The sequence below is a fragment of the Furipterus horrens genome, unplaced genomic scaffold, assembly GCF_987537825.1.
Source record: "Furipterus horrens unplaced genomic scaffold, mFurHor1.1.pri manual_scaffold_6, whole genome shotgun sequence".
Lineage (NCBI taxonomy): Eukaryota > Metazoa > Chordata > Mammalia > Chiroptera > Furipteridae > Furipterus > Furipterus horrens.
The window spans coordinates 74,188,556-74,204,413 of record NW_028327176.1 but is presented as its reverse complement, the minus strand read 5'-3'; the positions used below and the strand labels follow the sequence as shown (position 1 = coordinate 74,204,413).

Here is a 15,858-nt window from a genome sequence, read left to right as displayed (position 1 = left end):
TACACACACATATACACATGACATACACATATACACACACACAGCTCAAAAGTTTCCAAAAGCAGCACCCTAAAACTGGCTCCAGGAAGCACAGTTGGGTAACAACCATCTTTCACCTTTACTGCAGCAGTTTCTCTGTCAGTTTTGATGCCTTGAGCCTCCCAAGACAATTCTTCCAGCTCTTTCAGGATATCATCTTCACTAGAAAAGATTAAAATATATTTGAGGCATAGAATTAATAGTTTAGTAAGTGCATCTAGTACCAAAGCTAATATGAAGCAAATACATTTGAAACATACTTACTCAAAGTCCTGCCGTTTTTTCTCCTTTTTCTTTTTCCCCTTGGACTTCTGAGGCTCCTGTTCCTTGGCAGCACCAGCTCCTTCTATTTCTGCAGCCAAGGCATCAAGATCAATGTCATCCTTGGCACTTAAATGAAAACAAAGAAGATCTAAATGTTATTTGAGAGCAAAATAATCTAACACATCCATGGACAAAGAAACGTTTTTTAAAAATCATTTTAGCCTTTATCATGTATTAGCAGCCCACTGAGAAAAACCATTTGACAAGCTCTTTAATGACAACACTTCACTTATATCTACTTACCAGCCTTGCTGCATCTATTTCAATAAAGTTTGAGATATATAATGAAGCACTCTGAGTAATCAAGAAATGGAAATTAATTTTTGTTGATACCTAAGTTTTTTATGTGTCTAGAGTTATTTTAAAAAAATGAAGCAAGTCTTATCACTTGATTATCAATAACAAAACTTAAATATTTTGATACCTATTCATTTTTACTTGGAATAAAGAAAATTTTAGATCTGGAAGGACCTTTAAAGATCATCTAGTCCTACTATCTCATTTTACCAACAGGAAAACTAAGATGCACAAAGTTTAAATGCCTTGAGCAAAACAAATCACACATCCAAATCTAAATGAATTAGGAATGTTTCGCTAAGGAAAACATATAAAACACCCAAAAATCTATAACCAAACCAGCTCACCACCTTTTACATTCCTGGTTTTGTTTCTGGTTCCATTCCACAATGTCCTCACCTACCGATATAATCTGAAGTAAACCCAACTAAGTTCCAGTTAAAACCTACAGAACCTAGGTTAATCTGAAGTAGAAAATAGAAAAGGTGGATGAATCCCAATAAATGATACAGTAAGAAAATTAAAACCTCAAGCAATATGGCCCTCACTGATAAACATCCTGATATGTAGAGGCTTCATTTCAGTAAAGGGATTTCTAAAGAGAATAACTTTTAACTATAGGATAAATATAACTTTAAAATTATATTAGAAGACACTGAGGATATAAGATCTATCCTCATGGAGCTTAGTAAAAGAGACAGACAGCAAATCAGTAAATCCGGCACTGCAAAATGCTAAGTGTCATAAAGTAAAAGAATTTAATGCTTTTATAAATTGTTGACCAGAGCTGAAATACCAATTTTATCCTATATTGTAGACAGTGTATTTGAGGAAGATGACAGAACAATGAACTGCTGCACTGGTGGTCACTTCCTAAAACACCAAATCGAGAATGAGAATGTCAGATCCATCCTAGCAGAGAAGCCTGGAACCAAGTACTGGAGGAGGAACAAGAGTTAACCAAGCATGGGAAAACATATTTGCCAATGACATCACAGACAGGGGACTGATTTCCAAAATATATAAAGAGCTGATACGACTCAACATCAAGAAAACAAACAACCCAATTAAAAAATGGGCAAAGGACCTGAACAAACACTTCTCCAAAGAGGACATACAGAGGGTCCATAGACACATGAAAAAATGCTCAACATCATTAGCCATCAGGGAGATGCAAATAAAAACCACAATGAGATACCATTTTACACCAGTTAGAATGGCCATCATCAACAAATCAACAAGCAACAAGTGCTGGCGAGGATGTGGAGAAACGGGAACCCTACTGCACTGTTGGTGGGAATGCAGACTGGTGCAGCCACTATGGAGAACAGTATGGAATTACCTCAAAAGATTAAAAATGGAACTGCCTTTTGAACCAGCGACTCCACTACTAGGATTATACCCGAAGAATCTTGAAACACCAATTCAAAAGAACTTATGCACTCCTATGTTCATTGCAGCACTGTTTACAATAGCTAAGTGCTGGAAACAACCTAAGTGCCCGTCTGTAGATGAGTGGATCAAAAAACTGTGGTACATTTACACAATGGAATACTATGTAGCAGAAAGAAAGAAGGAACTCCTGCCATTTGCAACAACATGGATGGAACTAGAGAGAATTATGCTTAGTGAAATAAGCCAGGCAAAGAAAGAAAAATACCATATGATATCACCTAATACAGGAAACTAAAGAACAACACAAACAAAGGAACTAAATAGAACAAAGAGCAGAATAGCAGTCAATAGGGAGGAGGGGAGAGGGAGAGAAGGGGGATAAGTAAGGGAAGGGTTTAATTAAAGAGCCTGTATAAAAGATTCATGGACATGGACAACGGGGAGGGATATGATTGCGGGAGAGGGGGTGGGTTGGGTGGGGGAGAGAAATTAGGGGAAAAGGGGACAACTGTAATTGAAAAACCAAAATTAAAAAAAAAAAGAGTTAACCAGGCAAAGAGGGTGCACATATCAGACACTATGAGTACAAAAATCTAAAGACAAAGTGCATGGTGCCTTAAAAAACTCATAAAAGGGTATATGAATCAATTGAGAAGCTTTTTGTACATTATGGATTTACCTGTCCCACCACCCAAGATCCACGTAACCAGAAACTGGAGTGGGAGGTAAGCAGTATATTTCTTGCAATCTTTCCAGGTGACTGTGGGAAAGATATGGGCAGTTATTCTTTTTTTAATAAATGAAGAAACTGAAGCACAGAGAATTTGTGCAGGATCACACAAGCCACAGATGGGATATGAACCCCAAAATTTTGATTCCATAGTTAACAGCTGCTAACCCTGCTGATATACTGGGGAACACAATTTTCACTGAGTTAGATCCAACACTTGTTTTTTACTAACTTTTGGCATCTGAATCCAAAAATGACCCCAGTTTTTCTCTATCACATCAACTTTTTAAGGTATAGGATACCTTATTGCAAAGATCAATGACTTTATGTCTTCATATTCTTCACAAAAACAAACTGAATGGCCAATTGGAACTGCACCAAATAAGTTGCCATTGTGGAGGAGGACACACTTCAAGCTCCGCTTTGAGCTATTGATGAAGTCGCCAATCAGTTGCGTTCTTTCTAGATTGGAATTCCCAATTCTTCCATTAAACCACGTATGTAATGCCAATACGCAAAGCCACCATCACTTTGAAAGTACTGCAGAAATGCACTTTCTCTTGATCAAAAAGTAGGATACCTTCATTCCTTTTTCAAGCAAGTTTTTCTCATGCAGTCTTGACGCTAGGAGTTTGGAAGCCTTTTTGGATAGTCCCAAATCTCGTGCCAAATCATTCAACTCATGCTGATCAAATCCCTTACAAAATGAGTCATCTTCAATTTCAAAACCTTCAACATTGCTGTCACTTAGGTCTTCACCATACTCCTGTTTTTCAAAAGAGGGTAGTTCAATGAAAACTGGCACTGGGATTTCAGCTGAATGAGGCACTGGGCATATAGCTGATGGTAAACTGGGATACTTATTTTACATTTATTTTTCTTGTTATAGCCTGACGTTTCCACTATACAAAAGTTAACAGTCACTTGAATGATCTCTGGGCACTCGCCAAACCATAGGTATACCAAATTGCAATTTATCACATGTTCCTTTCGTCCACATCTGTAAACTCTCAACACACTGCTTGCGCACCTTGTGAGGGGCCCAAGACTTATCTTGATCACCAAGTTTTACTGTAAAATATGCAAAATAGGCTTGCCTGACAAATGCACTGATATTTATCCTTTGACTGGGAATGCTGAAACTGCCACAGATATAACAAAATGAATCAATTCTTTAGGCACTTAACAGCAGAGGCAGACATGATCTGAAGGAAAGGAAATAAGTACGTATGTAAATAAAAAAAGAAATTCTGCTAACTCCTTGTATACAGACAAGAACTCGGACTATACTTCGGAATACGATTCACCATATAGAGTGGCACACAACCTCTCACCACACTGTCTCGTGTGTAACTGAATAGCCTAGACAAGTATGAACCTGTTGCTGATCTCCAAGGTCATCCCCCACCCCTCCCCACTGGAGGGAGGCTTGCTCTCAGCCAGTAGGAGAGCCTTAATGCTTCCCTCGATCCAGGCTTGATCCAGCCTAGAGTGGTCGCATTAAGATAAGCTGTACAGAAAAATCTTGACGTGATAGAAGAAAAATAACTGTAGTTTTCAAATCAGCATGCCTATTTAAGTCTAAAACAGCTGAAAAATTGAACTCAACAGGAATTATGTTAAAAATTGTTCCCCTGTGAAATCTCCATCTTAGAAAGCTACCTCTAGAATGACTGGCAAGGCAGAATCCCAACTAGATAAAAAGCAGAAAGACCAGTTAGGGAGCTTTCACAGCTAACTGTGAGGAGAAACAATGATCACCTATCCTGCAGCAGTGGCAGGCAAGAGGTGAGCCATATAAAGATCAATCAGCAACATTTAAGTGACCAACTGGATGCACAAAGAGCGGGAAGAAATCAAGGATGATTCTCCAGTCTCACCAAGGTAACAGAAACCTAAGTCTGGCCCAGCATCAACCAGCAGTATCTCCAAAAGCATCTCTGCCAGTATTTCACACTACAGCGGCTTCTGAGAACAGGGTAAGGTGGACAGGTGGCTAATGATTGAAGTTTGGCACCTCACCTCCAAATACTAGCCAGCCCTCACCCAAACTATAGTCATGTCATCAGAATAGCGTGGCTATACTTCCAGAGTATTCATTAACAAACACCTCTAGAATAACGTAGTATACAGGACTACATTTATATTTTGTTGACTCTGAAAGGCTTCTTCTCCTGGTTTGTAATAAAAGATTAACAGTTTTGGGTGCTTATCATAGATCAAGTATTGTGCTCATCAACCACCAGAAATAGTATATGTCATTTATTCCTCATAAATAACAACTCGATGAAGTTAAGCTTTAAAGATGATAATTTACAAAAGGCTACCCAGCTAGAAAGTAGCCTACTAAGAACCCAAGCCCAAATACGATACCAGAATTATACTACCTTCCTATAAAATAGAAAATAATCAAGTTTCTGGCAACTATTTGTTTGAAAAATTCACTAAAAAATATATTAATGATATACAACATAATTTTTTTTTAAATTTGTCAACCAAAGAGAGGGGGTGGGGGAGGAGAAATACTGATCAGCTGCGTCCTGCATACACCCCAAAAGGGGATTGAACCCACAACCTAGGTATGTGTCCTGATCAGTAATTGAACCCACAACCTTTGTGGTATATGGAATGAGGCTCCAATCAACTGAGATACCCAGCCAGGGCAATATTCTCAACTACAATGCTTTCTAAAGTGTTCCATCGATGCATTCTGAACTTCCTGCCCCAGACTCAGGAGGATGTCCTAAAAAGTTAACCATATTACAACAGAACATGAAAGGGACAAACACATAACATCAATGATTTAATCTGAAATTTTAAACCATATTCTACCTACATTTTCAGCCTTACTTCTATTCTAAACCACTACAAACTATGGCCAAACCACAGTCAAATCTAAAATCCAGTCATACTGATAATGAAAGTTTTAGTCATTAAGGAATCCATAGAGGCATTTTTCTGGAGCATGTCTTTCTGCAGACCACTTGCTTTTTCCTTTTATCAAGGCTATAATATCCCTATTAATGTTTTTTTCAATTACAGCCCTTAATTATTTATTCTAAACTTACTAAATACTTAGAGAAATAAAGGGCAATTTTCTATTGTACTCAAACTCAATGTTTTTATAGACCATGTTACTCCAAGATAGAAAAATGTTATAACTTAATGGCCTTTAAAAATGAAACTATTAGCCCTTGTTGGTGTGGCTCAGTGGATTGAGTGCTGGCCCACAGACTGAAAGGTCACCAGTTTGATTCCTGGTCAGGGCATGTGCCTGGGTTGCAGGTCAGATGATCAGTTAGGGGCGTGTGAGAGACAATTAATCTATGTTCCTCTTACACATGTTTCTCTCCCTCTCTTTCTCCCTCCTTTCCCCTCTAAAAAAATAAATATCTTTTTTAAAAAATAGGAAGCTACTAAATAGCCAAACTATTTCCTAAAGTAGCTTTACCATTTAATATTCACACCAGCAATGTATGGTGATACCCACTTTTTCCCCATATGCCAGACAGTATTTGTTATTTGTTATTATGGATATCTTCCTTTAAGTTATTCTCATAGGTACGTGGTGATATCTCATCATAGTTTTCATCTCCATTTCCTTACAGGCCAATGAAGTTTCATGTGCTTATTTGTCATTCACATATACTATTCAGTGAAATATATCTTCATATCTTTTGCCCATTTTCTAATAGGACTGTTTTTCTTTTAAAGTTGAGTTTTAATAACTCTTTATATGTTATATATATAGGTCATTGGTCAAATATGTGGTTTATCTGTACTGTCTTCCAGTCTGTGGCTTGTCTTCTCATCCACTAACAGGGTTATGAGAGCAAAAATTTTGAATTTTCAGGAGTACCATTTAAGTTTTTTCTTTATGAATCATGTTTTTGGTGTCATGACTAAGAACTTTTCACCAATTCTGAGTCCTGAAAATTTTACCTATGTTGTCTCCTAAAAGTTGTGTACTTTAATGTCTTGTATTTAAATCTATGATCCACTTTGATCTCTTTTTGCCTATGGACACCCAACTACTCCACTGAGATTTTAGACTATTCCTCCTATACTGAACTGCTTTTGCACCTTTGTAAAAAATCAGCTGTACTACCACAGGGCTATATCTGTGTTTTCTATCCTGCTCTACTGATCTGTGCATCCTTCCTCTGGCACTAACATACTGTCATAATTAATACAGCTATACAAGTCTTGAAATCAGGTGGAATCATTCCTTTCCCCTTTATTCATTATCAAAATTATTTCATCTATTCTTAATTCCTTTGACTTTTAAAATAATCCTATATACATCTATGAAAAAAACTTGCTGGAATTTTAACAGAAAATGTGTTTTTTGCCTTAAACTCATCTTTCTCCTGAATTTAGCCTGTAAGTTATTTCATTAAAAACTGTGTGGGGCAGAAAGAAAGAAGGAACTCCTGCCATTTGCAACAACATGGATGGAACTAGAGAGAATTATGCTTAGTGAAATAAGCCAGGCAAAGAAAGGAAAATACCATATGATATCACCTAATACAGGAAACTAAAGAACAACACAAACAAAGGAACTAAATAGAACAAAGAGCAGAATAGCAGTCAATAGGGGGGAGGGGAGAGGGAGAGAAGGGGGCTAAGTAAGGGAAGGGTTTAGTCAAAGAACCTGCATAAAAGACTCATGGACATGGACAACGGGGAGGGATATGATTGCGGGAGAGGGGGTGGGTTGGGTGGGGGAGAGAAATTGAGGGAAAAGGGGACAACTGTAATTGAAAAACCAAAAATAAAAAAAATAAATAAATAAAAATAAATAAAAAAAAGCAGGACCCATAAAATTTAATTATTTTATTGAATTAAAAAAAAAAAAACTGTGTGGGGGAAATAGGGACAGTTCCGGGGTGGGGTGGGGGGGGGGGTTACCTGTATAAAAATTTTAAGAGAACTGATATCTTTTATTATGCTGAGACTTCCAATCCATGAACACTGTGTATTTCTCCATTTAGATATTTGATTTCTTTCAACACTATTTTGTAATTTTCACAAAACTAGAATTTAATTTTTTAATTGAAAGTAGTATTTTTACTTCAGTTTCTACATGCTCATTACTAATATATGAAAATGTAACTGGGCTGACCCACAGCCTCAGCACAATAAGGCAGCCTAGGTAAACATGGCTCACCTCCTTGCACAATCACTTCAAAATTTTAAGTAAACTATAGAACAACCATCCCTCAGAATTGGCAGATATCAAGTTGAATGGACAACCACAGAATCAAAAAAGAAACCACACCCATCCAGACTGGTAGAAGAGGCAGAGATACAGAACCAGCTGATCCAACACCCACATTTATGGTAGATAAAAATCAGGAGGAATATCTTGGGAGTAAGAGTCTCAGCTCCACACCAGGTCCCCAGGCCCAGGGTTCCAGTGCCAGGAAGATATGACCCCAAAACTTTTGGCTGCAATAACCAGCAGGGATTGAATCGGTGGAATAAACTTCTGGATTCCCAAGCAATTCCTCTTAAAGGACCCGCACAGAGACTTACTCAGACTCACCCCGGCTGGACTTCAGCACCAGGGCAGCAACTAGAAAGACACCAGTGGCACACAGGGAGGAACTGAAGTGTCTGGAACCAGGGCAAGAGCTGGGAGATAGCTTTCTCCAAGAGAGAACTGCAGGCACAAGCCACTGCTCCTCTTCTGAGCTCTCCCCACGGAGAGCCAAGGAACACAGTGGGCACAATACCTGAGACTCCATCAACCGGCTCACACCAATTGCCCCATCCTGGTGATTCCTTGAGACTACGCACCACCCAGCTTATGGGCCCACTCAGGGAGTGAACAGTGACTTTTCCATATGAATGACTTGTCTTGGCTCATGCTTCTGATCTTCCTAAACCCTCTCAAACAAGCAGCACCTAACTTCAACAAGCCCCTGTTACCTTGCTAACTGGCCTCAGGCCTGGCACTAGCAGCAGCTGGTCGTGGTTCAGAACCTGGCCTCACTAGGGCACCTCCAAGCCCAGCACAAGAAGTAGCCAGCTGTAGATTGCTTTATAGCTTATGCAAAGTGGCCCCAGAGAGAACACAGGCGGGCATCAGAGCTCTAATAAAGTTAAGTCCTGCTCTGTGGAGTGGGCCCCTGAACAACCAGCTGATCCTCTATCAAAGGCAGAGGTTGATGATCAGTGATCACAGCTGATCCTTGCAGCAGACTGGCCTGGGTAAATCCCTCCCATTGACCTGCCAAAAGCAATCAAGGTTCAACTACAAGACGAAGGTGTACTCAGCCCACATGAAGGGGGCTGAGTAATTCAAGTACCCAACTGGAGTGACAGGGGAGGCTGTGCCACTGGAACCTACAGGACACCTACTACATTAGGCCACGCTACCAAGACAGGAAGTCATCGCAGCTTTACCTAATACCTACAAATAAACATAAGAAGGCTGCCAAAATGAGGGGACAAAGAAACATAGCCCAAATGAAAGAGCAGACCAAAACTCCAAAAAAATAACTAAACAAAATGGAGATAAGCAATCTATCACATCCAGAGTTCAAAACATTGGTTAAACAGATACTCAAGGAAATTACTGAGGACCTCAATCACATAAAAAAAGGTCCAGTCAGAAACGAAGGATAAACTAATTAAAATAAAGAACAATTTACCGGGAATCAACAGTAGAGTGGATGAAGTAAAGACTCAAATCAATGATCTGGAACATAAAGAAGAAAAAAACAACCAATCAGAACAACCGGAAAAAAAAAAGAATTAAAAAAAGAAACCACCACAAAAGGGTAGTATAAGCAGCCCCTGGTACAACTTCAAGCAAACCAACATTCACATCAGAAGGATGCTATAAGAAGAGAAAGAGCAAGAAGTTAGAAATCTATTTGAAAAAATGATTAAGGAAAACTTCCCTAATTTGGTGAAGGAAATAGACATGCAAGTCCAGGAAGCACAGTGAGTCCCAAACAAAATGGATGCAAAGAGGCCCACTCCGAGACACATCATAATTAAAATGCAGAGGTTAAAGAGACTCTTTAAAGCAGCAAAAGAAGAGAGTCACCTACAAAAGAATTCCTATAAGACTACCAGCTGATTTCTCAAAAGAAACTTTACAGGCAAGGGGCTGGCAAGAAGTATTCAAATGATGAAAAGCAAGGCCCTACAACCAAGATTACTCTATCCTGCAAAGGTATCATTTAGAATGGAAGGGCAGATGAAGTGCTTCCCAGATAAGGTAAAGCTAGAGGAGTTCATCATCACCAAGCCATTATTACATGAAATGTTAAAGGGACTTATTTAAGAAAAAGAAGATCAACACTATAAACATTAAAATGACAACTAAATCACAACTATCAACAACAGAACCTAAAAAAATAAAAACAAAAACAAACTAAGCAAACAACCAGAAGAGAAACAGAATTATAGCTATGGGTATGAGTTAGTTGGAGGGTTATGAGCTGGGAGGGGGAAGGATGAGAAAGGGGAAAATGGTGCAGGGATTAAAAAGCATAATTGGTAGGTACAAAATAGACAGCGATAAGTTAACACATTGCGTACGGGGGGCGATAATTCTCGTCATTTCTAAAAGGCATTTAAATACCCCGGTACGCAACATGTTAAGAATAATATAGGGGATGGAGGCCTAGATAGACACGCTGGGTCTCCCTCCACAACTAAGAAGGATTACAACTACTGCAAAACTAAAAATAAAAAGAAGTTCCAGAAAATAAAGCTACATGGAAGTCCAGCGTACAAAGTCATAAACAAGTGGTGCTCATTCGGATGGGCAGGAAGTGCGAACCCACAGCTGAGAAAGATCGAACTGTGCTGGAGGTGGCAGTCGCAGCAGCGAACAGCGGGACCCAGTAAGCAGACACCTGTATTTGGGGGGAGGAGAGAAGCACCTGGGAGCTGGCCCGACTGCAGACCAGATCCCTCGGCTCGCGATTCCAACGCCCGGGAAGGCAGACCCCATTGGGAGGCGGCCCTGTTCCTCAGAAGAGAGTAACAGCATGAACCCATCTTGGACCCTGGCCCCCACGAAAAGCACCACAGGGTGGTGAGAAAGGTCGCCAGGTTGTGACGAGCACACGGGGCTCCGCCCAATATAGCGTAGGTGTGACAGCGCCCCGCCCAAGAAGGAAAGATAAACAAAACGGTCAGAACGGCAGAATTAATGATTGAAATAGCAATCACACAGCTAACGAAAAAACAAATAAGAGCCTTGACCGATGAACAAATAGCGAATCTTTCCGAGGCTCAGTTCAGAGCTATAGTTATAAGACAGCTTACAGACCTAACAACGGGGCTAAATCAAGACTGGGAAGGAAGGAAGGCTAGTCCTGCTGAAATGAACAAAAACACATACGAGACAAGTGGTGAGGAAGGGAAAGCCAAGGATCAAATTAACAAATGGGAACACAGGGAGGGAACAAACAGTCAACCAGTACAGAAAGAGGAAACAAAAAGTGAGAAATATGATGAGAGGCTCAGAAACCTCTGGGACAGCTATAAGCACTCGAACATTCGAATTATCGGATTGCCAGAGGGTGAAGAAGAAGAAGTAGAAATTGGAAAATTATGTGAAAAAATAATGAAGCAGAACTTCCCTAACTTGGGGAAGGAAATGAACTTACAGGTCCAGAAAGCACAGAGAGTTCCGGATAGCCTGAACCCAGGGAGGACCACACCAAGACACATTATCATCAAAATGTCAAAAACTAAAGATAAAGAGAGAATCTTAAAAGCAGCAAGAGAGAAGAGAAGAATCATGTACAAAGGGGTCCCAATTAGACTATCAGCAGATTTCTCAAAGGAGACTCTATAGGCAAGAAGGAACTGGCAAGAAATATTCAAAGTAATGAAAAGCAAAAACCTGCAACCATGATTACACTATCCAGTGAAGCTGTCATTCAGGATAGAAGGGCAGAGAAAGAGTTTCCAGGACAAGGTAAAACTGAAGAAGTGTTTTGGATCCAAACCACTGTTATACGAGATGTTAAAGGAACTGGTTTAGAAGGAGGATCAAAACTATGAACATTAAAATGAAAACTGTATCAACAGCAGAAGCTAGGGAATCGAAACAAAGGCAAACTAAGTAGGCAATGAAAAGGGAAAAAGAATTATAGGTATGGGGAACATACTGGGGGGAGGTCAGCAGGGAGGAGAAAGGGGGAAAAGGGAGGGAGATGATGCAGGAATTAAAAAGCATAGTAGGAGGGAGTGGAGTAGAGAGGAAGATGTTGAGAAGAACTATATGCATCACCAATGGGCATGGACTAAGGGGGCAGGGGGGACAACTGGAGGGAGGGGAGGGGGGAAAGAAATTGGGACAACTGTAACGGCATAATCAATAAAAAAAATTATATATATATATAAAAAAATAAAACTAGAGATTACCAGAAGTTCCAGAAAGTCAAGCTCCATGGAAGTCCAACAAACAAAGATATAAAGAAGAAATATTCATCCAGACAGGTAGGAGGGGCAGAGCCAGGGCAGAGAGGACACAGCGCGGTGGTGGCAGCAGCAGCGGGCCAGCGGAAAGCACAGCTACACGTTTTAAAAAGTCTGGAGGGACACCTAGGGAGTATTCCCAGCTCCTCACTAGACCACAGAGCTCACAGTCCCAGCACCAGGGAAAATCAAGTCTCATTGCTTCTGACTGTGCAAACCAGTGGGGGGTCGGGGCAGAGGAAGAAACTGTCAATCTTGCAGCAGAATCCAGTTGTTTAAAGGGCTCCCACGGCCCTAGAACATCCGAAGATGCACCCACTCTGGGAACGATGGTCAGGGCAACAACTAGAGGAGCCCCAGTCCCATATGGAAGTGGGAGAAGTGCCTGGAAAAGGAGCGAGTGCTGGACAAGCGGCACTGTTCCCTCTCAGACGTCTCCCCCACACAGCACCACAACTGTGGTGAAACAGGTTGCCCTGTACTAATGAATACCTAAGGTTCTGCCCCTTACAACGTAACAGGAGTGACAGCTCTTCCTAAGACACAGAGGCAAACAAACACAGGAGCCTGTCAAGTTGAGAAGACAGAGAAGTATAGCCCAAAAGAGGGAACGGATCAAGGTTCCAGTGGGAGAACTAAGCGACAAGGAAATAGCCAACCTAACAGATGAGGAGATAACCAACCCTAACAGATGCAGAGTTCAAAACACTGGTGATAAACATGCTCATAGGCTTGACAGATATGCTTGAGTATGGCAAAACACATAAGGGAAGAAGTGAAGACTATGCTAAGTGAAGCGAAAAAAAATCCACACAAAACCAATGGAGAAGGGAAGAAAACCGGAGTTCAAATCAATGATTTGGAACATAAGGAAGAAAAAACCAGTCAACCAGTACAGAATGAGGAAACAGAGTTGAAAAAAATGAGGAGAGGATTAGGAACCTCTGGGACAATTTTAAACGTGTAAACATCCAAATCATACGGGTGCCAGAAGAAGAGGAAGAACAAGAAATTGAAAACTTGTGTGAAAAAATAATGGAGGAAAACTTCCCAAATTTGGTGAAGGAAATAGAGATACAAGTCCAGGAAGCAGAGTTCCAAACAAGCTAGACCCAAAAATGACCACACCATGACACATCATAATTAAAATGCCAAAAGTGGAAGATAAAGAGAGAATCTGAAAAGCAGCAAGAGAAAAGCAGAGAGTTACCTACAAAGGAGTTCCCATAAGCCTGTCAGCTGATTTCTCAAAAGAATCTTTGCAGGCAAGAAGGGACTGGCAAGAAGTATTCAAGGTGATGAAAAGCAAGGACCTACAACCAAGATTACTCTATCCAGCAAAGCTATCATTTAGAATGGAAGGGCAGATAAAGTGCTTCCCAGACAAGGTAAAGCTAAAGGAACTCATCATCACCAAGCCATTATTATATGAAATGTTAAAGGGACTTATTTAAGAAAAAAAAAGATCAAAACTATGAACACTAAAATGACAACAAACTCACAACTAGCAACAACTGAATCTAAAAAATAAAAACAAAATCCAACTAAGCAAACCAGAATAGGAACAGAATCATAGGTATGGGGATCATTTGGAGGGTTATCAGCTGGAAGGGGGAAGGCGGAGAAATGGGGAAATTGTGCAGAGATTAAGAAGTATAATTCGTAGGTACAGAATAGGGAGAAGTTAAGAATAACAGAGGAAAAAGTGAAGCCAAAGAACTTACATGCACGACCCATGGACATGAACTAAGAGGAGTGGGACTGCTGGAGGGAAGGGGGTTACTGGGCAAAGGGGAACAAAGGGGAAAAGCAATTGGAAGTACTGTAACGACATAATCAATAAAATATACTTAAAAATATATATATAGAAGAGGGTGAAGCCAAAGAACTTATATACACGACCCATGGACGTGAACTAGGGGGGTGGGACTGCTGGAGAGAAGGGGGCTACTGGGAAGAGGGAGGCAAAGGGAAAACAAATTGGGATGACTGTAACAGCATAATCAATAAAATACTTTTTAAAAGTTTTAAAAAAATGGTATCCTCAAAAACCAGTAGCAGACCAAATCCAAGAACATATAAAAAAGGTCACACACCATGACCAAGTGGGAACTACCCAAGTACTGTAATGTTGGTTGAACATATTAAAATCCATTAATCTAATCCATCAGATATAAATAGGATAAAAGACCAAAAAAAATATGATCATCTCAATGAATGAAGAAAAAAACAGCATTTAACAAAATCCAACACCTTTTATGGTAAAAAGACTCAACCAACCAGGAATAGAAAGCAAACTCTCCTAAACCTAAAAAAGAGTCTCAGGAAAGACACAGCTAACATCAGACTGAATGGGGAAAAACAAAGATTTTTCTCCCCTAAGATTAGATATAAGAATGTCCACTCTCCCCATTTCTATTCATTATTGTACTGCAAGATCACCCAGAGCTTTACGCAAGACAAAGAAATAAAAGGCATTTAGATTGGAAAAGGAGGAAACTATCTGAACTTGTGGAAGATGTGACCACGCACAATGAAAATCCTAAGGAATCCACACACACAAGACAAAAAATTATTACAGGTAATAAATGAATTAAGATAGCAGGATAGAAAAACAATATATAGAAATCAATTGTTTTTAAACTATGCACTAGCGATGAACATCTGAAAATCAAATTAAGAATTACATTTACAATAGCATAAAAAGAAATATTTCAAAATAATTTTTGAAGAGTTGCAAATCTACTCTGAAAACTCCAAAACAATTACTGAAAGAAACCAAAGACCTAAATAAATGAAAAAGCATCCCATGTTTATGGATGAGAACACGTAACATTGGAAATACTCCTAAAATTGATCTGCAGCAGTGATTTTCAACCAGTGTGTCACAGAATTTTTAATACCTGACTACTTAGTCAGGGGCACGGATCTCTTTTCCCTTAGATTGTCAATAAAATAAATAACAGCCAACACAATAGTCATCCAGTGTAAATGAATCAAAATTATACCTACTTTTGTCAGATCAGCAAAAATATTTTTATTAGTGTGCTGTAGAATTTTAGTAATTAGTTAACGTGTGCCATGAGACAAAAATGGTTGAAAAATCACTGATCTAGAGGTGAAATGCAATCCCAATCAAAATTCCAGCTGCCTTCCCACCCCCCACCCTAAAATTGAGACGCTGATCCTAAAATTGGTATGGAAATTCAAGGAACCCAGAAAAGCCAAAACAATCTTAAAAAAGAACAAAATTAGAGAAATCACACTTCCCAATTTCAACACTTACTACAAAACTATAGTAATCCAGACAGTGTGGTACTGCCATAAGGAGAGACATACAATGGAACAGAATTGAGAATCCAGAAATAAACACACGATTGATCAATTTCAACAAAGAATTAAAGTCTTTTTAACAAATGGTGCCGGAAAAACTGAATATCCACAAAGAATAAAGTTGGACCCCTACCTCATACAATCTACAAAAATTAACTCAAAATGGATCAAAGTAAAAGGTAAAACTATAAAACTATTAGAAGAAAACATAGTAAGACTTCATGACCTTGGGTCTGGTAATGGTTTCTTAGATCTGACAACAAAAACACAAGGAACCAAAAAAAAAT

At 39.5% G+C, this 15,858-nt stretch overlaps 1 protein-coding gene across 2 annotated transcripts in view; it reads right to left on the bottom strand.

The window, feature by feature from the left end:
- The window catches only part of EIF5B (eukaryotic translation initiation factor 5B), an 81,171-nt gene that overhangs the window by 56,414 nt on the left and 8,899 nt on the right, over positions 1 to 15,858 (bottom strand). For both annotated transcript variants that reach the window (XM_090281785.1, XM_090281786.1), the window contains exons 2-3: positions 304 to 429; positions 117 to 201 (exon numbers count right to left, since the gene is read on the bottom strand). In XM_090281785.1, coding sequence (XP_090137911.1) covers positions 117 to 201; positions 304 to 429 — 211 coding nt within the window. The remainder of the gene's footprint in view (positions 1 to 116; positions 202 to 303; positions 430 to 15,858) is intronic.